This window comes from Rissa tridactyla, chromosome 1 (assembly GCF_028500815.1).
Source record: "Rissa tridactyla isolate bRisTri1 chromosome 1, bRisTri1.patW.cur.20221130, whole genome shotgun sequence".
In the NCBI taxonomy this organism is placed as follows: Eukaryota; Metazoa; Chordata; class Aves; order Charadriiformes; family Laridae; genus Rissa; species Rissa tridactyla.
This window is the reverse complement of record NC_071466.1, coordinates 77,564,250-77,588,722: the sequence shown is the minus strand read 5'-3', so window position 1 is coordinate 77,588,722 and position 24,473 is coordinate 77,564,250. Positions and strand designations below refer to the sequence as shown.

Below are 24,473 nucleotides of genomic sequence, written 5' to 3'. Positions count from 1 at the left end.
TTCTAACCCTAGCACATCCTTAGAAGATGGGAGATAGGGAGGTATCAGAACTCCAATACTTCAGATGTGTAAATGCAAAGTGGTGTGACATTTCCTGTGTTTTCACAGAACATCACAGAACAGTTGACGTTGGAAGGCAGCTCTCAAAACCATTTAGTCCAACCCCCCTGCTCACGCCTGCCCAGGACTGCGTATTGTTGGGTTTTGAATGTCTCCACAGATGGAGACTCCATAACCTCCATAGGCAACCTATGCCAGTGCCACCCTCACGGTAAAAGTGCTTTCCTGTGTTCAGACTGAGTTTCATTTTTTTAAATTTCTGACCATTGCCTCTTGTCCTGTCACTGGGCATCACTGAGAAGTGTCTGGCTCCATCATCTCCCTTCAGCTATTTATACACACAGATGAGATCCTCCTAAGCCCTGTCCAGGCTGTCAGCCTCTCCTTGTATGAAAGATGCTCTGGTCTCTTAATTATTTTTATGGCCCTTCACTGGACTCATTCCATAATTTTCTTGTACTAGGGAGACCAGCACTGGACCCAGCGCTCCAGATGTGTCTCACCAGATCTGAGTAGAGAGGAAGACTCACCTCCCTTGACTTGCTGTCAATACTTTGCCTAATGCAGCACAGGAGGCTGTTGACCTTCTTTGCTGCTACAGTGCATTGCAGGCTCATGTTCATTTTGTTGTACATTGGGACACCAAGGTCCTTTTCTGCAGAGCTGCTTTCCAGCTGGTCAGCCCTCAGCATGTACTGGAGCCCAGTGTTATTCCTCACCCATTACAGGACTTTGCATTTCCTCTTGCTGTGTTTCATGAGGTTCTTCTCTGCCCGACTCTCCAGCCTGTTGAGGTCTCTCTGAATAGCTGCCCAACCGTTTGGTGTATCAGCCACTCGTCCTAGTGTTTTAACATCTACGAATTTGCTGAGAGTGCACTTCATCCCAGTGTCCAGGTCATTAATGAAGATGTTAATCTGTATTGGCCATAGTATTGACCCCTGAGGTACATCAGTAGTTGCTGGCCTCCAACTGGACTTTGTTCCATGAATCGCAACACTCTGGGACTCGTAGTTCAGCCAGTTTTCAGTCCACCTAAACTCCTATCTAACCTGCACTTTGTCAACTTGTCTATGAGGATACTGTGGGAGACAATGTCAAAGGCCTTACTAAAGTCAAAGTAAACAGTATCACGGAATCACGGAATCACATAATCACAGAATGGTAGGGTTGGAAGCGACCTCTGGACATCATCTAGTCCAACCCCCCTGAGCAGGGTCACCTAGAGCAGGTTGCACAGGAAACAAGTTAAAAAAAAAACCAAAAAAAACACGGCAGTATCCACTGCTTTCCCCCCATCCACCAAGACAGTGTCCTTGTAGAATGCTATCAGGTTGGCTGACCACGATTTCATGTATTTGGAAATGGTTTCCAGGTTTAGTTGCTCCATCACTTTCCCAGGAACTGAGGTGAGGCTGATCAGCCTGTAGTTCCCCAATGCTCCTTTCCCTTTTTGAAGATAGGAGTGATGATTGTTTTCTTCGACTTCTCAAGAATCTCTCCCTTCGGCCAGCTCGGTCAGCACTCATGCACGGATGTATCCTGTGAGGCTCAATGCGTTTACATACCTCCAGTTTGTTAAAGTGCTCATTAACATGGTCCTTCTCTGCTAAGGGTAAGTTTTCTTTGCTCCAGACTTTCCTTCTGGTCTCAGGGGCCTGGGGTTTCTGAAGGCTGGTCTTGCGAGTAAGGACTGGAGAAAAGAAGGCATTGAGTACCTCAGCATTTTCTGTGTCATTTGTCACCAAGTACCCTGCCTCATTCTGCAGCAGGCCCATGTTTCCCTTAGTCTTCCTTTTACTGTTTATGCAATTGTAGATCCTTTCTTGTTTCTCTTCAGATCCCTTAATAGACTCAACTCCAGGTTGGCCTTCACTTTTCTAACCCTGTCCCTGCAAGATCGAAAAGCAGCTTCATGCTGCTAGGTCATCTGCTCCTGCTTCCACCTCTTGCATGCTTCCTTTTCATGTTTGATTTCAGATAGGAGCTCCTTGCTCACCCATGCAGACCTCCTGACATCTTTTCTTGTTTTTTCCCTCCATTGCTTTCCTGCCATTCGTAAAGAAGGCTGGGACAGGTCAAGCCATGGTGATACGAGGAAAGACCAAGTGACACTTTTTGAAGTGATTGCACAAGAGCATGAATTTTACGAATGTCAGGGACCCTTGAGGATTAATCCTCTAAGTTTTGTCTGTGGATAGCAGTCCAAAAAGTACGGTAGATATCTTTACACTTTGCAGCATATTACAAAAGGGAATCAGGTTGTCCTGTCAGAACAATGGGCTGCACTGACTCAAGTTGACTAAGCCGATTTGTCATGGAATGATGGGACTCACTATTTTCTATAAATGGGTCATCGTTCCCTTTATCCCACCCACTCAAAGCACACTGAAATCACTTCCCGTTAATGCAAAAAATTACAAGGGATCATCGCCGCAGAAATGAGACAATCTCTGCTATTTTGCAGGGCTTTTTGTGGAGTCCGTTACCAAGACCATCAGTAAGTGAATAACATTAAATGGAAGTTATTCGTGGGCTGTTGTTTGTTGAGGTTCCAGATAAAGGAAGAAATAAACTAAGAAAATTTGCTTTGCTGAACTGTGTAGTGATCAAAGACTCATTTTACACCGCTGATGAAATAATAGGAAGGGAAATAAAAAGAGAGGAAGGAAGCTGATGAAAGTCAGTAAGGCTGCTGAAGGTTGCAGCTGGCAAGTGAAGCCACCTCTGAGGGCTGCTGTCATGGGTGGAGGAGGTGGCAGAGGGCCAAGGGCTGTTTGTGTGGTTTGATCCAAAGTGCAAAATGAAGTCAGAAGGGCTTCTTTTGATTTATTTGCTTCACGTGCATTGCCCTCATTCTCTGGGTATCCTGTTAACAATTGTCTCTACTGGCAGTCAAAATCACATGCCCCAGCTGCTAATTTTCAACTCACCCTTACTCTTTGCTTTCCCTGTTCCTGAGTGAATTTGCAATATTAGGATGGATCTTGTTTTCTTAGGCCAAACATGCCAACGCTGCACTGCGAGTGAACCCTGAAAAGGGGGCACACTGTGACAATGCTCTGTCCTTGTCCTCATGGGATCAATGACCCAGAGGATCTGGACAAGTTAATCAATCACACTCAGGCAGGCAGGTAGGAAAAGACCTGTGGCTCACAGGTGGCTTTTCAGTTCATGGACTGGGATCTTCCATATTTGAAAAAATCAAATCAAGTAACCAGAAGGCAGCAGGCAGAGCCTGAGCCAGGTGGTTAGGCTAGTGTGTGCCTCCACTGGGGGGAGGTGGGAAGTGCCCAAGCCCTAAATCCCTCAAATGCCAAATCTGATGTTTCTCTCAGCAGCAGCAAAAATAGCTTGACAGGATATCAGGTTTGTGCAAGCAGTTTGTTTGTCTCAGTTGCTGTTTTTTATTCCCCAGGACTTCAGCCCTAGGTTTGGTTTCAAAAGTAGTGAAAAGAGTAATTTTTTTTGTCTTCAAAAGGCCCTCAGTATCGTAAAAGGAAGTAGAGGCTGGTGGGAGGGACAATTACTTGAGGTACCAAAATACCTGGTAGGAGGAAACGGTCAGTGAAAATGCGCTGCTGTCACTTGAGAATTAGACCTTGGTTTTGATGTAGTGTCACAAAATCAGAATAATTATAAGCCAGAAGGTATTTTAGATAGCTTTTCTTTGCATGTTGTCTCCCCACATCCCTTTCCCCCAAAGAATGAACTACCTTAGGAGGTCTGTAGTCCAGTGTGTTTTACGTGTATGATAAGCAGACAGGGACAAATTCATTTCCATCACACTCTAGTGAAAACAAGACATATGTTCTGGAAGAGAAATGTGTTTTTAACTCAAATGGGGACATGTGGGAGTTTCCCTGTCCTGGGGAACAAGAGAATTTTGGCTCTCTGCCTTCATTTGTTTGTCACATTGGCTTCTGCAATGCTGACTGTGGAAACCGTGAGCGATTTCAGCTTTCCATTAACTATCACTTACGACCTATTTTAGTATTTCAGTTCTGTGCTTCTTGTTATTTTAATTCCAGGAATTAATGCCTCCCTGGAGGAACTTGATCAAAGCAGGGACTAGACGGTTAACAGAGTAGGGTTGTGATTAATGGAGCAGGATCAATTTGGGAGGGCTGTAACCAGTGGTGTCCCCCAGGGGTCAATACTTGGACCAGTATTGTTTAACATATTCATCAACGACCTGGACGAGGGGACAGAGTGTATCCTCAGCAAGTTCGCTGATGATACCAAACTGGGTGGGGTGGCTGACGCCCCAGAGGGCCGTGCTGCCATCCAGTGTGACCTAGACAGGCTGGAGAGCTGGGCAGAGAAGAACCTAATGAGGTTCAACAAGGACAAGTGTAGGGTCCTGCACCTGGGAAGGAAGAATGTCAGGCACCAGTATATGTTAGGGGTGGACCTGCTGGGAAGCAGCTCTGAAGAAAAGGATCTGAGGGTCCTGGTAGACAGTAAATTATCCATGAGCCAGCAGTGTGCCCTTGTCGCCAAGAAGGCCAATGGCATCCTGGGCTGCATAGGGAAGACTGTGGCCAGTAGGTCGAGGGAGGTCATTCTCCCCCTCTACTCTGCACTGGTGAGGCCACAACTGGAGTACTGTGTCCAGTTTTGGGCTCCCCAGTTCAAGAGGGACAGGGAACTACTGGAGAGAGTCCAGCATAGGGCAACAAAGATGATTGTGGGACTGGAGCACCTCCCTTATGAGGAAAGGCTGAGAGAGCTGGGACTCTCTAGCCTGGAGAAGAAAAGGCTGAGGGGAGACCTTATTAACATTTACAAGTATCTAAAAGGTGGGTTTAAGGAGGATGGAGCCAGACACTTTTCAGTGGTTCCCAGTAACAGGACGAGGGGTAATGGGCACAAGCTGGAACATAGAAAGTTCTGATCAAATATGAGAAAAAACTTCTTTATGGTGAGGGTGACAGAGCACTGGAACAGGCTGCCCAGGGAGGTTGTGGAGTGCCCTTCTCTGGAGACTTTCAAGACCCGTCTGGATGCAGTCCTGAGTGATGTGCTCTGGGCAATCCTGCTTTAGCAGGGGAGTTGGACTAGATGATCTCTAGAGGTCCCTTCCAACTCTGAAAAGTTCCGTGATTCCGTGATTCCATGAGTACTGTATGTGTGTCGGGCTGTGGGGCTGGCGTTTCCAAGAGTAACTGGGATTTGAATAGGTCTTCCTGGGACATACGATGAATAAGCCAGTGAAAGCAGACAACTCAAGAAAAGTGATCAAAATTGGTACCACATCACCTGGCTGGAGACTTTGACGATGTGACAAAGCTGATAAGGGTCTCATCTGACCAACTGTACTATCGAGGAATGAAAATAAGCCTTAAACAGAAATCACAGAGGAGCTGCTGGATGTATTCCTAACTCCACAATCCAACTCCCTATCTAGTACCGCATGCAGCAAGCAAACTTCCACTCTCCGTGCTTGAGAAACTTGAGGCAAGAAGGCATCTAGGGGACAGGGTCTCCAGAAGGCCGTATGGTGTGTGTGCCCAGGCCACTGCATGCAGTGTGACTGATTCCTTCATCTTCCCAAGCATGTCCTTGCATGAGAAGAAAGTTCCTGTACTTTTTCTGATGCAAGCAGAGAAAAAGCTTGAGACCAGCTAGGAAACACAGATAGGAATTGGGGCCTACTGTTTATATTTTTACCTGTTGATTTCATGGAGTAGTTTATTTTGTGTGATGCTAAATGAGGGGAAAGACTGGATTTGAAGTACGTTGATGTACTTGCCTGTTTCACATGTCCCTAGAAAAGTAAAGAGTAAACCTTTATCAGGACATAAAGGGAGCAGCCAGCAAGCCCAGGGAAGAGAGCTCTTTGCCACTCTGGGCTGTCTTCCTGAGCTCTTGCTGGAGAAGGGCGGCAGGCTGGGGCGACACTGACTTTTCAGTTCGGATAAGGACTGTCCTTGTGAGGTGAGTCTCACAATCATCATCATGTTTTTGTTCACGCAGTGGAGCACTGGGTTCCCTAGGCTCCCCAGAAGCTGGGCTCCAGGAGGGCATCTAGCAGACTCTGACAGCTAGCAGGCATTCAGCCCATGGGCCTGGACTGGTGCTAGTCTAGGGAATGCTCCCCCTGTCCCCATGCACACTGTGTGGCTGTTGGGTCCTCAGCACTAACTGCTTCATCCCACTGCTTCACGGCTCCTGTTTGCTGCACTACTATGTGGACGTAGCTGAAGCCCAATTTACTGCAGATCTATAGATAATATATTTCTTTGGACATGACAATTATGATTATTACAAGATTCCAAGTTCTCTTATTTCTAAAATATGTTTAATGTCAGGCAAAACACTATTCTATTTCCCACCTCCTATGTATAATTTTAGGTATATTGATATGTAAGGTATAGGTACAGCATGTGTGTATATATATATATATACACAAAAGAAATGATAGGTATATGGATATATTTGGAAGCAATAGCAGCATAGATGTGTCCAGGTAATACAGCAGAAAATTCATCCTTGTGCTACCTTTTGGGTAATAGCCTCTCTACCCATGGTGGCTCAGCGCTCTCTGTCACAAAAGGGTCCACAACTTTTGCTTCTGAAGCGGCTCAAGCCAGCTGAGGTGCATCAGGCATGTGGAGCGGCCATATAAACACCTGCTAGCAGTAACAGCTCCTGGTTTGCGAGTGGGGTGCCAGGCAGACCTCAGGTCACTGGGCACTTTGAGATCGGTGCCTTCATCCATGATATGCACAGCTTCCTGGTCCTCGTTTTGGATCAGGGCTATGGTCACCTCTGATACAGATGTGAAAAGATAAGGCAAAGCGCTGACAAAAGAGAGACTCATAATCTGAGAAATTAACTACTATTTTTTTTAACATTGTATGGAGAAGGTGTGCATTCTGGAGTCCTGCACTTCTGATTTGTTTATAGCTAGAGATATGTCAATTTTTTATTTCCTGTAGTCATTTCCTCCAGTTCCCATCAGCCTCCGGTATAAAGTGATCAAACAGTAAAATCCAGAGATTACGATTACTCATCTCTTCACAGTCTGTTGTATCATTCCAACCATGAGACTCATCTTTCAAGCATGTTCAATGATCTTCACACTGGGCAACCTGGTGGCTTCTCAGTCACAATCTCCTGGTAAGTTCAAATCCACAAATATTTATTTAAGAAATTGACACATTAATTAGTAATATTTCTGTGCATACTTTATCTCATGTGTTACAATATTCAGCACATTTTTGGTGAAAAGAATCAAACAAACAGAAATTGATATCCAGCAGAGATGAAAGGGGATTTAAAAAAAATAAAATTTTGGGGGAGATAATAACGGAGTTCTAAGACAGTTTTCTAATTAAAAATCAAGGTAGAACTTGGTAAGCTTGTGTCCACTGTTAAAAAGAGAAATACTTCAAGCAGGACTACTTACTAAGGCATAGGTTCTACCAGAGTGTGCTGCATCTGAAAAAGACTAGCCTTCATATTGAACAAAGATCGATAGAACAGATTCCAGATAAGACCAGCACTTAGTACTCTGGAAGAATGAACACGATGGGAAAATATCCAGCAATATCTTGTGCGTGAGAAAGCATCAAGGTAAAAATACTATTAAAGAGCAAAATTAATAAAGCCATTAAACACTGGTTATTTGGCTACTAAATACAAGAACATCTCTGTTTCATATTTTTGTCTGCAGTGACATTTCTTACAGCTTGCCAAAGATAATTGGATTATTACAGAAATCAAACACAAAGCCCAACGCATACACAACTAATCTAATCTTCACTTGTTAATTTATCACAAGTTCCCTGTTGTTAATTTTATGAGGGGAAAGAAATGCTTTAAAGTTATGCCCTCATCTTATCAACCTATAAATCAGCTCTCTGTTCTGTCACGTGTATGGCAAGTACCGTTTTCAGGCAATGTAGCACCAGCTGATTCTCCAGCGCTAATTGCTCCTGTGAGTCATTTGCCCTCCTGTTAGGGAACATGACTCTTCCCTGTCCTGAGATTGCAACCACCTATAGCCATGCCATACTGATGGGATGACTTTGTAGAACAAAAGTTGAAAATTACAGTTGTTGTGCTTCTTTGATGCGCAGAGTGGTGATGCCTAGCAATGGTTGGTGATCTTCTGAAAAAAAAACCCAAACACACAGTTTAACGGGTTATAAGAATTATGCTATAAGGATTATGGTTTGCCTCAAAATATCTATAAAAAATTCTCTTGCTGTCCTATTCCCTTTCTTGAAAGGAAGTCTATTCAGTGTCTGTTCTGTGTGTTCAATTCAGCAGTCTTGTGCTCAAGGAGTTGCACTTTCGCCTACATTTGCTCCTATTAATGAAATGAAACTATTCTCATAGATGAGTACTATTAAGGGTAACTAAAGAGTGTGGGCTCACATCTGGGTCTTGCTCTCCAGTAGTTTCTATATTATTTTCTATAGTATTTTCTATTGCAGTGTGCTGCAATATGTGGAAGTTCAACATGTGGTTACTTATCAGGTTTCACCAGTGTAAGGAAATCAAAAGTGGTTTTTCTTCTTTGTTATGCTTCAATGAGGTTGCAGCTGTTCCAGTACATGCATGTTCCATTCTGTTATCTTTGCAGTTTGTCATTCTGCTTCTCCTTTTTCTTTTTATTTTTTTCTTTATCTGTTCCATGACATTCAGACTTTTTACAATGTTCCCCTTCAATAGTATTTTTTCTCAGTAATAAACTTTGAAAACTGTTTTGGAGGTGGAACGTACTTGCTCATATTCTTGCTCATGGTTGTGTCTGCATAATTTATCATGCAAGGAAATTTCTCTTTTTTTCCCCCTGTAAAAGTAATTTCTCCACACAGCATAGTGGTATTTTCCACGCTTCTCTGACCTGAGAAGAGCTAGGTGCCCAGCAATGCCTGTGAGGTTAAAGTCTCGTGGGGAGCCCTACCAGTGCCCCTCTGGTTTTACCAAAGATGTAGGCTTGGATAATTCGCTCTGAAGTTCATGCTCCAGAGCACCAGTATGTGTCCTACAGCACTGCAACATACTGTACACCTAGCTAGACTAGCAGACCATCCTCAGGCAGAAAGTTGCCGCCATCCCTCTTTAGCCTGGGGACTGCCTCTTCATAATATTTTTGACCTTGTCATCTACCCATTATCATAATACAAAGAATTATGATAAATTTATTACCTTGGTCTGTTGTGTGCCTCTAGGATCATGAAGAGAAGAATGCTTTAAATTATTACAGTTACTGTGGAAAAGCTGGCACATTAGCTGAGAAACATCCATGGTGTTACAGGAGAGTTCATAAAAGTTCCATCATAAAGAAAGGGAGAGAAATGGAGAAATCCCTTTATTGTCTTTCTCTCTTTCCACCTATCTCTTTCCATTAGCAAAAGACAGGAATTATTCTGCCTTCAGAAGTATACGTCCTTAAAAAAAAAAAAAAAAAAAGGAAAAGGAAAAGGAAAAGGAAACTAAACGTCTTTTCAGTTTAAGGCAAAGGAAAGATTATCATAAGGAAATGCCATATTTCAGATAACCTGTACATATCCTCAGAGGATTTGATGTCAGTGTAATCAAAAAGTATTAAAATCTCACTTAAGCTATGCATCTTCTCATGTTCAAATGTGAATTTCATAACATGTATATGCTATAATTTGAAAAGATGCATGCAAATGTTTACTGAACACTTACATGAAATGCATCACATACCACATTCAAAAAGGCTACAAAACTCATGAAATTAGAAAGCATGGTAGAAAATTGCCCTGACTAGAGTTCTAGAAATACAGTCGTTAATAATAAAAGATTGGTAAAGACTTTTTTGCCCTACGTAGCTAGTTAATTATGTTAAGACCGATTTCTTATGAAGCTTTTAAAAACTAGACCAAAGGAAAGAATATGTTTATATCACCAGATAGTTTATTACAATTTCTGTTCCATTTCTATTAAATGGTTCTATTTGTTCTTTAAGTATTTAATAACGTATTACCTTCCATTTTAGTACATAAATAACTGCAGTTGCTGGAGTTTATATTTAAATGTTAAAATCCCAGAGTTCCAATTCATAATGTGTAGGGTTTTTTTGCAGAAAAAGGATCTGATCCTAGAAAGATTTATATGTGTTGTTAAGTTAATGCTCTCTGAGTAATCCTGCTGAAGTCAAGTGGACTACTCAGAGTGTGCAAAGTCCATCCATAAATCACTGCAGGACTGGAGCCAAACTGATATTCGTCTCTGTCATCCAAAAAAACTATGCATTGCCAAACCCAAGAGTTAGTGTGCATCTCTGAATTGCAGCCTCTAACTAGTAGTATAGAGCTATCACGATATACCTGAAAAATAGAGAATAATGAGTGTTGTCCAAGGATCAGAATGAATTGGCGGCTTTTCTTGCCTTCCAAACAGGCCAGTGAGATCATGGTCTCGGGTTTTACTTAGTGTCCACTCCTTAGTGTGTGGGAATCCCGTGTGGTCTGTCTGTTATCTTTATTATCCATCTCTAGAACCAACCACATCTCAACTAAACCACTGCAAGTTTGAAGACATCAAACAGCCCATTAAAGGAACTGTATGGGATTTAGGGTTTTGATGCTGGTGTCCTTTTTGCACATTGGAACTGGGGGAAAACATGGCAGCCTGAAAAAGGATTTCAAGAGCTGATCTCTACAGAGAGGGAAGGACGGGTTGTTACTTTACCAAAATCTTTACTGTTTCGGTCTCTTATTCTCTGCTGGCAATGTCAGGGTCGTGAGATACAGAGTCATCGGTTCAAGGAGGTTCCCAAGCACACATCACCTATTTGAAAGGCAAATTCAATCAAATTATTGGCACCAGCGCTTTTCTCAGTTGTATACAAAAAATTTGCATGAGCAAATTCCGTGTGCTCTCTCACACAATTTATGAATGACTGCTATCTGTGTTAATTCCACTGATTTCCCTATAAACATATTTTTAAAACAAAAAAAAGTTATTTATGCTGCCCAGCTGTACAGTACTGAGCAATCTGAGACCAGTCTTACAGATAAACCCAACGCGCACCATTTGCTTAACACTAGAAATCAATGCAAGCAGATCTTTCACGTCCTGGGCCAACTGCTGCAACCTCACAAGTGGAGAGTTGGGATCCTCACAAGTGGAGTGGATGAACGCTGGGTGTTGAGCCCAGCCTCCAAATAATGGAAAAATCACTGCTGTGTTTTTCAGTGGGTCTGCCCAGCTGCCCAAGTCCAAGTGAGGGTTTTGAGCTGGCATCCTTCCTCTGGTAAGGGTCCTGGCACAACCCGGTTTAGTTGACTATGCCTGAGATAGGACTCCCAGGTGCCCACTCTTTGTTATGTCCTATTGTCGAGACTGCGTGCTGCTCTGCCTAGCACATAGCTTATTTGAAATCTTTTCGTCAAGTGCACGAAGATGTGTTGCACAGCTCTCTGCAGAGATGTTAAGCCACCTTCTGAGGATAAACTGAAGAATTTCATTCATGTTTGACTTAAAAATTGATTCAAAAACATGCCCTACAAACAGCATTTTGCCAACTGTCACTGTGCCAAACTATTGTCCACAGAGAAACAGCATTGTAAATTAATTTTGAAATTGATAATCCTTGAAAATATGTGATTAAGAAAACAAGTACTCTTCCTGGTTTTATTTTCGTTATTGAAGCACAGACATTAGCAGTTCTTTCTCAAAGCAAAAATATCTGCAGACTAATTATGAAAAAGTGGAAAATACATATTTTGTTCCTTCTAAAGGGAATTGAAAGGATTCATTCTATACTCATAAAAATGATCTCAGGACAGTACAGTAGTACAGTATGCTTTTACTTTCTTTTTTATAAATTTAATTTTATTTAAAGATGTAGAACATGTAATTATACACTCAAATAGGCATTAAATATACATTTAACTACCTTTATAGAAAATTGAAATGCTAATGGTCATATAGATTTCAGTTACACAAACAATATCACTATATACTGCACAGCACAAACATGCTAGATTTTAGTCCATAAAAATTAAAACGTGTTAGTGCAATCGCAGACCAAGGATCCACTGTTAGGCACTTTGCCATCATATTTCTTAGTGGCTTTAGTTAAAGACAAGATCATCTCTTAGACCCGCCAAGAGGTCTTACAAAGCGCTTGAGGAGTTAGGAAAGAAGAGCTAGGTAGTCTCTCGTAGCAGAGGTAGAAACAGCTGGATAAAATCCTTTTTATGATAGCTTTTGAGGTTTTGAAGTTGCGTTTTTGCTTCAGCATGTAATAATACTGACTTCTCTATTCTTCAGAAAAACACATGAGATTTTCAGTTTGAGAAAACAATACAGAACAAGCCTGAAGGCATTAGTCAGGAGATGGAGGAGTTAGTTTCAAGTCCTTCTCTTGAGTAAGAGCAGAATCTTTTTTACCAGAGCTCCATGAATCACGTGGCAGTGACCTGCAGCTACATCTACCCAGTGTCTCTTGGATTTCTGTCATAACTGTCTCTTGAATGATGTTGACAAAACAAGATGTTACAACACAATTACATCTATGCAAAAATGTTTTGACTAACTCTGATTACAGAAGTAATGAAATGCCTACAAGCAGAGATATAGCCATAAAAATAGACAAAATGGTTACTTCAACCCACATGCCTTTCTCACATTCTTAGTGTTGATTATGGAGCAAAAGACAGCAAACATGAGAATAGTTAGGCCTGATGCCCATGAACATTCAGGATCAATGTATGTGACAAAAAACTCATAAGAAATGTTTTAAAATGTTTCCATTCCATTCTAAACACCTTCAAGAGTCCAGAGTGGCATGAAACGTAGACAGCAATCAAAGCTACTCTATTCTCCTGCCAGGCAAGAATATTCCAGCAACAGGTTTTAGTGGTGGACAGTTCATGTCTGGAGACAGCAATCTGCAAATTTTACCCTTAAGTGGTTTCATGCTGATAGTCAAGATACATTTTCTTGCTTTTCGTTCATTCAAGTAAATATTCTTAGAGAATGCAAAATAAATTATTTGTCCTTCTCCTTGATATAGCATGGATTTCTAATCTCTTCTGCCTTCTTAACTTCTCCATTTTTCAATGTCAGATTTATCTTCAGTGTCTGATTGTGGAATCCTGGTGGACACGGAACTAAAATACCTGTGTCCCTTGCAAGAGTTATAACAAGGAGGAGGTCAGGAGAGGCAATAAAATCTGCCTTCAGTCAGAGGAGATTAAATGATCTTTCTTCTCTGTAAGGTGGAATCATCCAGGATCGCATAGATCAAATATGCAGTACACACACACTTGTGCTGACCTGCTCTGGGTTCCTATGGATCTTCACCTGGTCTTGACCGGTGGTGCCAGTTCCTTGTTTCTTACAGTAAACATTTGACAGTTTACAGACAGGCTCCACGTGGCATTATTTCCCAAACAGTTTTCCTTAGTAGGAAAACCTTAGCAGGTATTATGGGGGAAAGCTGGCCTCAAGGTATAGGCCCTATGCATTGCATACATGTAAACCAGTCTCTACCTTTTGGCCCAGGGACCATAGGGTGCTCTCTGGTGTTGCTGTGCATGCATTCATTTTGCTATTTTGAAATTCTAATTTTATCCTCTCTAGGTTATTTTACTCTGTTTTCTTGCATTTTAGATGTTCTTATGTCTTCTTATTTTATGGTCGAGTCTATTGCATATATATCTTTGAAACACTGATTGCCTACCAATGTCAAGGGATGCTTTTCATACTCACTGCTGAAATTATATTCTTTGTCAATGTCTTGGGTAGGTTGGAAAGATGCCATCAGCACCACAATAATCAATTTCAATAATGAGAAGATGCAGATCACATGGGCAGCAAGAGAACTATTTCCCAGCAAGAATGTGTCATTTTCTTATACGTGCGTATTAACAATGCCTATTCTTCTCTTATGAAAGGATTTACTTTGGGACGCTGAAATATCTAAGTCTATTTGAGTCTTCTGTGAAGTGTACCTGAAAATCCTTTTAACATTTGTTAATAATCCAGCATGAAACCTGTTTATATTCACAGCCTGCTACAGAAGTGTACAAATCAGAAAGCCTGCGGAACAGTCAGTCACGACAAACATTGTATGAAAGATTTGTCCCTCTTCTGTTGTTGTGCTAAATGCTAATGCTAATTACACCATCAAATGAGTTTTTTCCACATATGTGTATATTTTCCTTATTGACTGACGTCATTAATGACTAACAGAAATCTAATGTTTTGGTTAAAGACAGTCATAGTACTTGATCTTCCCTTTTCTCTCTGACTGGTACACGTAAAAGAACTTTTAGCTGTACAATCTTAGGAAGAGGTTCATGAAAACATCCGTTTGAGCAAGTCTTTCTCTCATTAGAAAACAACAACAACAACAGCATGAAGGAAACTTGATAATTTCAGACTGTGTCAAAACCCAGTGCTGGAAAGTCAGTGAGGTTTGGGTAACAAATTCCTTCACACCACTATGAAATTTGCTGCTTCAAGAAATTCCATACACAGACTTCCCTTGGTAGGAGCATTTAAAAAATTAAAAAAAAAAAAAAAAAAGAAAGAACAGTAACAAAAAGAAAAGGAATGAAGTTGTGTTAACTGGTAAGAGTGTTGCATTCACCAATATTATTTCATTTACAGATTTGCTGAAGGCAAGAACAAAGTTTGGAAGCCATGTCCCACCTATTTATTGGATCAAGATTATAATTCTGGATGTCTTTTTAAGACAGAAGGACCCACCCTTGCCATCTCTATCAGGAACAGTAATGGAAGTGAAGAGCTTTTTTCTAAAACACTAAAATCTGATTTTTATAGTAAGTATGTAAAATCATAACTACTTTGGTAATCCTAAAGTCTTCACTGATTCATTCTTAGTTTGAGAAGAAATCAGTTATATTAGTGTATAAAGTGTTATTAGTATGTGTGCCAAAACCAAACTATAGTTATTTCATGTTGATTTTCATCTCTTGCTCTCATCAATTGTTACACTGGCCCGTGTGCAACTGCAGCTAAGTGAGATTACACGGGGCAGCCAGATTTGTCCCAAAACACAGTTTCAAAATCAGAATGAAAATGCTAAACTATATGGGTGTGTTTAGTCTAGTGCACGCCTGCTCAGTATTCTTATCAGGAAAATCAATAAAAGTTCACAGTTTCTCATCTTAGCATTGGCTGTGTGATCTTTCTTGTATTTTTAACCTTCCATTTTTTTGCCATCTTCCGTGGGATGTGAGGCAGCAAACTACTTCTTATCAAAGGGGCTGTCTAAAACCATCATCAGATGGCAATAGAAACTATTTGAGTGGCTCTGGTACAGTCTCATAGACTAGAAGAGACATCCTCCCACTAGTAGAGAGACAATGTTCCTGTTTTCATTAAGTCCCTCCTGCCCCCAAATACATATTTCACATCTAGTGTGAAATCGGGTTATGAAAATCTGGAATTGCACATAGTTACAGCATTTAAAGTGGAGGGATTTTTTTCTGATAAAAATCACATAGAAAGTATATAATGCAGAATTATCTGAAAAAAATATATCTATTCCAAATACATTATTAGCATTTATTAATAATGTTTTAGCAAAAGGAATCAAATAAAAACCTGCCAAGACATCTAACTTTAAGAATACTTTTCTGTTTCATAATTTTACCAATATCTGGTAAATTATGGAAAGCTGCAGCCTGATCTTTGAATTTTGGCTATTAAACACCCACTTATACTAAAATGAATTTCAAAAGGGTTAAGTAAAAAACCACAAATATCAAGAATCGAACTCAGGTCTTTACGTTAGGAAGGTAGAATTTTGATAATACGAAAAGACAACTAGAAGGGTTAAGGAAGCAGGTAACACTCTTCTCAGCCCTTTATTTCAGAATAACCAGCTACACAGATCAAACCTTTGCATGCTCTTCGGACCATCTGAAAACAGTGAGGGGTAGATTCAGTTGTGCACAGGTAGACACCCAGTGCTTTTTTCAGATGCCCCACCATATCCCACATAGCCTCCAGCAGCTGCACAAGTGTGTCTTGTACATTTTATGGTACTGAATTTGTCAGTCCTTTTCCAGTGAAGAAGACTCTTTTGGTTGCAGAGAGTATGAGGAGACTAGAGTCCTTCCTTAAGTGCTTGCAATAGGTTCCTGACATGAGATAGTATCTACCTTTGAATGTGGCACTTCGAATGGTGAGCAGTGTCATCGTGTCAATCTCGATTTTGACGTTTAATAGGGAGGTCAGCTACAAAAGTGCATCCTCCAAGAAAAAAGTTCACTTTCTTCACTTACTACTCAGAGAAACATTGAGACAAGGAAGGAACAACAGTAATTTTAACAGCAAAGTGCTTCCTTTTAAGAGACCATAGCATAATTTGTTTTTCTTCTTAGTAAAGCCCAATCGACCAGAAAACGTGACCTTCTTCTGGAAAGCGGACACCGTTACTGTAAGCTGTAACAAACCAGAGAGAGCTGTGAAGTGTTTAACTCTTGAGCTTCAATACAAAAGCAAGTTTGACAAAGACTGGCAAGTGAGTTGGACATGACATTTTTAACCCACATTGGAAGAAGCTGGAAGTAGCATTCCCATATGATGTAAAACAGGGTTTTTGTCAAGTTGTTCCCCCATCCTATATTTTCAAATATCTCTGGAAGCAGAAAACAGATTTTTAGGATCATGGATCCCTGTCATACCAGAAATCATTTACTTTTTGAGTTATATCTAATTGCCATGCAAAGAGCTGAGGACAATCTAAGGGATAGGTCATACATTCAGAATAGAGGAGTTTTGGAAGACAAAAGCAGAAAGCAGAGTAGTTAAGAGAGAAAAAAGGAGAAAAAAAACCATGAAATAGAATGAAAGAAAAGAGATGATGTGGGATTTTTATTTATTTTAAAGTTATCTGTTAAGTATTTCTGAATATTATTTCATTGACTTAAACCTGTCTGGTCTCAAATATAACTTGTAATTATTTTGTGGCTTGAGGTGTCTTTTCATATTGTAGATATGCAACTGCAGCATAGTGCATCTTGTAACGATTGTTATGAACTTCACTCGATTTCAATGAGGAATGGCTATGAATAGTAAAGAGTTAGTCAAGGAACAGAATTCCTTTAAACTCAGAGAAGTTAAAATTCAGTTCTGACGTTTTGTGTTGGCCTATCCCTTAACCTAATTGTGACCATGACTGAGTGTGGCACTCTGAAGTGCTGTCTTGAAAACCAGAATTAACGATGATATGCCTTCCTTCTCAGTCCAGAACTTCTAAGTGTTGCAGTGTTGGAGAGCAAGGCTTTGATCCAAGGAAATGCTATTCTTTCCGGGTCAGACTGAAGAGGCTAGTACCCTACTGCAACGTAGTTAATTACAGCAGTGACTGGGCAGCAGAAACATTTTGGATGAATGGCACATTATTAGGTAACAACTGTGCTACATTCATATATTGTCTAAGTACAAAATGGGGAAGGGTTGACTGCAAAAGAGGCTGGGAACAAATTAATGTTGCGCTGTTGTGGTCCACCCGTTATCAAAGTTCATGTGGATGTCTAATTGTCCATGTATAACTCCTGTTCACTTTGTTCCTGATGGCCCATAACACTATCAATTTATGCCATAGTCAGCAAAGAGTGTCCTTATTGTTCGTATTACATTGTCCACCAATGACAGTGATGTGATGCATGGGGGGGGAGGGGTGTGGAAGGGTCTCTGTGTGTGTGTGTGTGTGTGTGCGCGCGCACATATGATACGTGGACATCAAACCTGGATGCTAAGAAAATCCTTGATGGCCTGTTTTTGAAGGCAGTTTGTTTTGAAAGTACAGTAAATTGAATTATAGGACCAGAGGTTATAGCAGTCTGATGCTTATATGTGCTGGATTGATCAAAACAGGGAGGATGGGGGAAGAGAGATGAAAAGGAAGCGAAGTCTGTATCAGCGCTACTTTCCCACCAGACACATTAACTGAGTGTCATTCACTTCCATTAGATCTTTGATGGAAACAGCATTTCTACTGGTTATCAAAACCAAAAAACATATTTGCTGTAGTAAAGACTGTACACCATCCCAAAACTTTCGTATCACCTCAGCTAAGCACAAAATGCCACCCACTAGGCTTTATCAGAACTATGAGACACCCAAAAGTCCAGTGTGCCCATATCTGAGTTCTCTAAAATGCAATGGGCTATTAGCACACCTGAAGAAAATCTAGGTACATAAAGCTGGGATGAAACCCTGGAGAGTAGGTACATGTAGCATGTGCACTAGTAGTAGCCACAGCGCTGACATCCAGAGAAGCCTCCTCCAGCATGCAAATTATGAGCCTGCAAGCATGTCCTCAGGTGCGGCTGGCAAATGCCCCAAAGAAAACACAGAGCACAATGTCGCCCTGTGCACCGCTGAGAGCTGAGCAGATAACAGCCCCACCTGTTATCAACAGCCTTGACAGGTAACTGCAAGGAAGGAAAGCGCAGAGGAGACAGATTAATGGTTCGGTTGCTCTCGGTGCCCCTGGATCAGAAGTGACATTGGCACAGCCCCTTCACTGGGGCAAGCACTTCACTTCAGGGCTTCAGTGAGTTATTATTGACTCCAAATTTAACACCAGAGGCAACCATGAACAAAGCTGTGCTCAAGAAATTTCATAGGATCACAACTTTTCTTGTGGCATGCCGGCAAGCTGGACAAAGCAGGCAGGTGGAACAGGCTGGACAGTTGCTCCTGTATAAATAATAATTTCTTTTTTCTAGTATTTATGTGGAGAGCAGAAGGTCAGTAGGAGTAGGAAGAGTTTTCAGGTGGCATTACAAAAGCTTCAGGAAGAACACTGAGAATGCGGAAAAGCGCACAAATGCATTAGTTTGATATACCTGTGTGTTAGATGATGTCCTGCCACTAGTTACTTTCTGGGTATCAGCACTTGTGGTTTGCTGGCTTTTTGTTTGCTGGGACGGGGGAGATATTCTTTCTTTCTTTGTTCTATCTTGGGAAAGAAGACATTTAGGCTACATGTAAAGTTGCACTTGCAGCTTTGGTGATTGTAAGTAGCTGTATGTAATTTAGATCTTAGCACAAAGTTGCTTTATCACTGTCAATGCAATGGGATGAAGTTAAGAAGAAATATTCAATTCATTCATAATGCCTCTGCTCTACCTGTAAGTCCACTCCTTTGTCCTGTACCAGGTCAATTTAGATAAATAAAAGAACAATTTTCTTTTGTTGCAAGGATGGGGAAGAATGGCTTTTTGTTTCAGTTTCAGTCGAACAACTGAACTTGTCTTATTTGTTCTTAAAAGGTTTTATATTTTTTTTAAGAAAAGTCAGTGTTCTAATGTAATTAGGAATATTTACAGTTAAAGCAAAAAATAATTTTTTCACATACTTTTTTTGTGATTATTCCTAGATTCATGCGATGACGATATAAAATCTCACTCGAAGACAGTAACAGTTTTAAGTTGTTTGCTGGCAGTACTTCTAGTGATGCTTATTCTTTTGATTCTTCTGTGTAAATGGCAGAGGTAAATCTAGTTTTATTGGTTACTACTAAATAATCATGTCATGAAAATAGAGCTATCATTCAGGATGAAGTTTCCTAGCACTCAAAATTCTTAGCTGATAAATGAAGTAATAATGAAGATGCAGAAGTCAGTAGCTTAATTACTGTTTGAGCAATAATGCATCCTGGCCTTCCAAACACCAAAGCCTTTAATTTTCAAAAACAGAACAATTCTGGTAAAAGACAAAGTTTCAGAAAATTTTTCAGAAAACTAGTTAAATCCTGAGAAGCCAATTATTTTGGTTATTTCATCTGAACTGACAATCTTTCGTGCAACTTTCATCAGACTCAATGACTGTTTGCGGTAGGCTGAACCAAGCTTGAGTGCATTCAACTTTAATAAGACTATATAAATATTTGGATTCGCAGTTGAATGACTCTGTTCATGTTTAGAATCTACAATTTAAAAAATAACCCAAACCACCAAACAACAAAGAAAACCTGCAAAGACATCAAATTTTGGCTTTTTCGTTGGGGGAAAAAGAAAAAAAAAGCAAAAAATGCAGTATTTTCAGAGCTGAAAATGTATGCGATTATGATAACCCTTTTAGATCATAAGCAGAGTTTTTTATCCTATATTTCTATGTTTCAAGTTTACATTTGTGTTCACTAAATCAGCCAATACAGCTGGCTGCTGCACCATCTTCCCTGCCCAGGGGAATGCGGCCAGGGAATGTAAAACTCTGACTAATGCATAGAGCAAAATGGCACTTGCTGACTAGCTGCAAGTTTGTATAGAGTCCAGATTCTACCAGGATGGGGCTGGTTGAAAATCCAGCAGAAATATCACTCTTAGCCTGCAGAAATATCACTCTTAGCCTGATGGCATTATCATACTGTTATAGCTGCTTTTTGACTTTAGAACACGTTTAAAAGAAATTAAGCCTAGAGTACTGCTATGTAAAAATATATTTGTAGCTACAGAACTATGCTGAAGTAGATTTTTGTATGAATGACTGCACTATAAGAAAACATCCCTTTGTATTTTTCTTTCCTCTTTGCAGGCTTCGGAAGTCAGTCATGCCTGCTATACCGGATCCAAAATACGTATTTGCTGATCTCTTCAATGATCATAATGGAAACTTTCAGGTAAACATTCCCTTCCTAGCAAGGCTGTAAACTCTACAATGTTAAGAATAATTTGAAAGTAGCTACTGATACTTGCTCTACACAGACATTACCATAAGCACTCTCTGATCCAAGAGAAAAGCCCCTCCCCTCGTGCAACATCACCAAGAGGATCCACAGAGCAAACACCAGAGCTCATACGATCAGTGTAGTGCTGTTTTGGCACTGTGAAGAGACACTTAGATAGAAAGAGACAGAGAAATTGCTGGAGAAGAATTTAAGGGTGTCCAGAGGTACAATATCCAGTGAGACGCCATCCTGGTGTTTGCATCCATTCCTGCACATGATAGCTCAGGGAGCTTGCTTCAACCTGGTCTTGCCCTTGATATTTGTGACATGCTGTGAGGCTTAGTGCTGAGCCAGCGATGGCACTCATGCCTTTGGAGGCATCAGTCACAGTAGGAAGCATCCTTGCTTGGACACAGAGGTGTATGGCTGCTAAACCTTTAGACACGAAACGGCTGTCAAATGGATAGACCACAGTTTTTCCTTTTGTTTTCTTGCTGCTTCCTGAGTCCATGACATCATACATGCCATGTATTTTCCTGTATTAATTGGGCTGTCTTTTATCTTAATTACTACTAAGTTTCCTCTGAGTGGAGACAGGTCATGGTCATGTATTTACATTTTCAAACCCAATGGCAACGTCAAAGAGTAGTAATAATGTCCCAGAGACAAACTGAAAACATTCTATATATAAAATAGCTTTAAACTGAAACTGAAGAAGAAAGACATAAATGCAAATTAATACTGAAGTTTTAATACAGAAATGCTATGTTTTGTAAATCTCCATGTAAACTCAGTCTCAATTTAGATTAAGTCAGGGCTTGGGTCAAAGAATGCATGAGTCTGTCAAGGAGTGAACACCAACTATTTTATACATCCCAGGTTTTCTAAAGGCCCTGGTTAAATACGAAGATTTATTTAATGTGCTCTCGATAATCAGTAGGAATTTGTATGCATTTGTGGAATCCTGTCTGTTTTCCTGCCATCCTGCCTTTCTTCCATCGTGCGATCTTATGTACTGCTTGACTATATTGCTTCCATTTCATCTTCTCCATTGTGGTTTATCCTGGAAACATGCCATTACTAAAGCAAAATCAGTGTCTTTACAGCCAGGTTTCTTTTGATTGATATCTCAGGCCCTGTCAACATTTTCATTTTCCTAGGAATGGATAGACAAAACTGATCATGCAATGGTACAAACCAAGCTAGAATATGAAGAGCCAGAGTGCATCATAGAGGCAGAAAGCCAGCAAGAAGATGAGAAGAATTGTGACAAACAGGAGCCTCAAGAAAAAATCTTTAGTTTCTCAAGAGCAGCTGAAAATAATGACCCCAAAGCAGCTCAGATTGCCTGCCTGATGCCAACATCCAACACTATAGCTTCCTTTGCTGGCTTCCAGATCTTAATGAACGATGACATGTATGTGATGTTATAAAATCTGTATAATTACATTAAAGATCCTGATTATTTTAGGGGAGTGGCTGAATAGAAAAGTTTGTCATGAGTAGACTCATATCAAGACAGACACTAGGCTGGGTTATCCGGTTTCTGATCTGTTCTTTCCCAGCACTTAAGACCACTTGGGCAGGCTCAGTGTTTGAAATAACCGCCTGATAATAAATAGAGTTCAGATTTGTTGTTCTAATTCGGGTTTGTCTCTAAGACTAAACTGAGTCCCATTTTCCTGTTATGGACAGGAGAGAACAAGAGCTCCTCCATAATACATGTTCGCAGAGCCCAGATTCAGTCCTCGCGCTTAGGGAGTATGTAGAGCAGTGAAAACCACACTGTTATTCCTCCCAAAATGAAGAGAGAAGATAAAGGGATTTTTCTGCTAGTGGTCTTTTTCTCACAAAGACCAGACCATATACTGCTCATTTTCACAGTGATAGGATACTGCTTTGCAAGCCCTCCTTAGAGTAGAAAACTTGCTTTTGTAAGTTGCTTCTCCCAGTGTAAAACTTCGTGCTGCATGGCATACATCAAAGGTTTTATAAAGAGAAAGAATAAGCCCCAGGTCTAAGAACAGAAGAGTGAGGATGTACAGTAATGAGTCACATTTTATCCTGTGAGTAGTGCTGTGTAGGCAGCTTCCTCCAGAAGAGCAGGGCTTCATGGGCCTCCTCTGAGGTCAGGTCCTCGGTATCTCATAGTCTTTTTATGACTAAGCATCTTCTTCTAGAAAGCTGAGGTCCATTTTGAACACTATTTATATTTAACTGAGTTGCATTTATTTCAAATTGTTTTTTAATGCAATCAGCAGTTGAGCCAAATTAGGACTTCTTATTCATATTGCATAGACCAGCCTCTTGCTGTACAAGGAAAAATCCAGAAATTTTCTGGCTAATAACTGGGAAACTAACTGCAAGGATAGTTCAGGCACATTCTCCAAGTTTTTCTTGACATTACCTCAGATTTGATTATTCATTAATAAGATTAACATGCTAACAAAGGACTTCCCATAATCTTAAAGACATTTCTGCCTCTTCCTATCTAAAACAGGTGTGTGCAAATTTTTTGGGGCCTTTTGTACACCCCATATTTCTGGAAATGCAAAGTATGCAACAGCACCGTAAGAATGCAGTAGATTTTAAACTAATGCAAGCTGTGTATAATTTGATGAGCAGAATCCAGCTCTGCTATTCTCAGCTGATAAAAATGTAATTATTACATGAGAACCAAAGAAGTTACAGTGGCTTACAACAGATAAGAAGCTGTTCCAGCAATGATTCAAACAATAAAATGGGAGGAAAGCCCAGAATGTATTGCTTTGTTATTTCATGTTTGAACCACGCATTCATATGGTTGTCTACAGAGCTAGCTAGATACCTTAATTAAACCACCTTCTATTGAGCAAACAATTTGCTGCCTGAATTCAAAATCTTTTAGTATATTTTCTGAAGTTTTACTGTGGGGAAAAAAAAAAAAAAGTTGCTGCTGTTTAAGCAGTGTTCCTGAACTGGAATGTTATAGTAATTTAAGTTTTTAGTGCAAGCTATAGTATCTTGCATTATATTTTATAGACATAAAGGTTCTTTTTGTGTATGTATACAACCATATTCACATTGTATATAACAAAATAGAAATAAAACAAATAAAACACCCGCATATCTCAAATATTTATTTTAAAAACATCCCCTTATGAAGAAAATAAAACATAGGGAATTACTGACATTCAAAACAAAGCATTTTTTTCCCCAAAAAAAATTCCATTCCTGGAGAACTCTAGAAAAAGATCTACCGAGTTATGAAGAACAGGATTTAAGCAACCAGAAAGGTCGTCCCCCAAATGCTGCTGATGATTCTATCAAACACGGCACAACAAGACATATCAAATCAGCAACATTAATTGGTGGTGGGTGTTGGGGGAGCTGGGTGAACCCAGGCATGTCCCTGAGCTCTGCTCTCCTGGTGCCTGCCATAGCCTATCCCTGATGAGACGTAGACCCTGGTAGCTCTCAGCCACAGCAGGCACTGCTTCCCCAGGAAGGATGCCTGGTGCCCATGGCACCCTCTGCCCCAGCTCCTGGCATGAAGAGCTGGGAGCCAGCCCTCCTGGCCACACTGTGGCTTCAGGCTGAACTGCTGCTCAGTGAAAGATCAATGAGATGATCAGTTAGAGTATGAGAAGCTGGACCCAGCTAAAACATGTCTGAAGGATGTAACAAAATGTCTTTATGAAAATATGATTGTATGCTTTCTACAACAAATTTAAGAGGGTTTGGATGGATCTGCTACTTCAGAGAGGAATATTAGCAAGCCAGA

At 40.5% G+C, this 24,473-nt stretch overlaps 1 protein-coding gene across 2 annotated transcripts; it reads left to right on the top strand.

The window, feature by feature from the left end:
* The first annotated feature begins 1,491 nt into the window (after nucleotides 1-1,491).
* CRLF2 (cytokine receptor like factor 2) lies at nucleotides 1,492-23,803 on the top strand. Of its 2 annotated transcripts, none has more exons than XM_054216424.1 (9): nucleotides 1,492-1,675; nucleotides 7,090-7,185; nucleotides 13,804-13,915; nucleotides 14,671-14,843; nucleotides 16,413-16,552; nucleotides 17,277-17,439; nucleotides 19,421-19,535; nucleotides 20,578-20,662; nucleotides 21,871-23,803. In XM_054216424.1, exons 1-9 carry the CDS (start codon nucleotides 1,615-1,617, stop codon nucleotides 22,141-22,143), a joined length of 1,218 nt encoding a protein of 405 aa, XP_054072399.1. In that variant the 5' UTR covers nucleotides 1,492-1,614; the 3' UTR covers nucleotides 22,144-23,803. The 2 variants fall into 2 exon arrangements, with proteins under 2 accessions (XP_054072399.1, XP_054072407.1); XM_054216432.1 differs by having other exon boundaries at nucleotides 1,549-1,675; nucleotides 7,005-7,185.
* The last annotated feature ends 670 nt before the right edge of the window (nucleotides 23,804-24,473 follow it).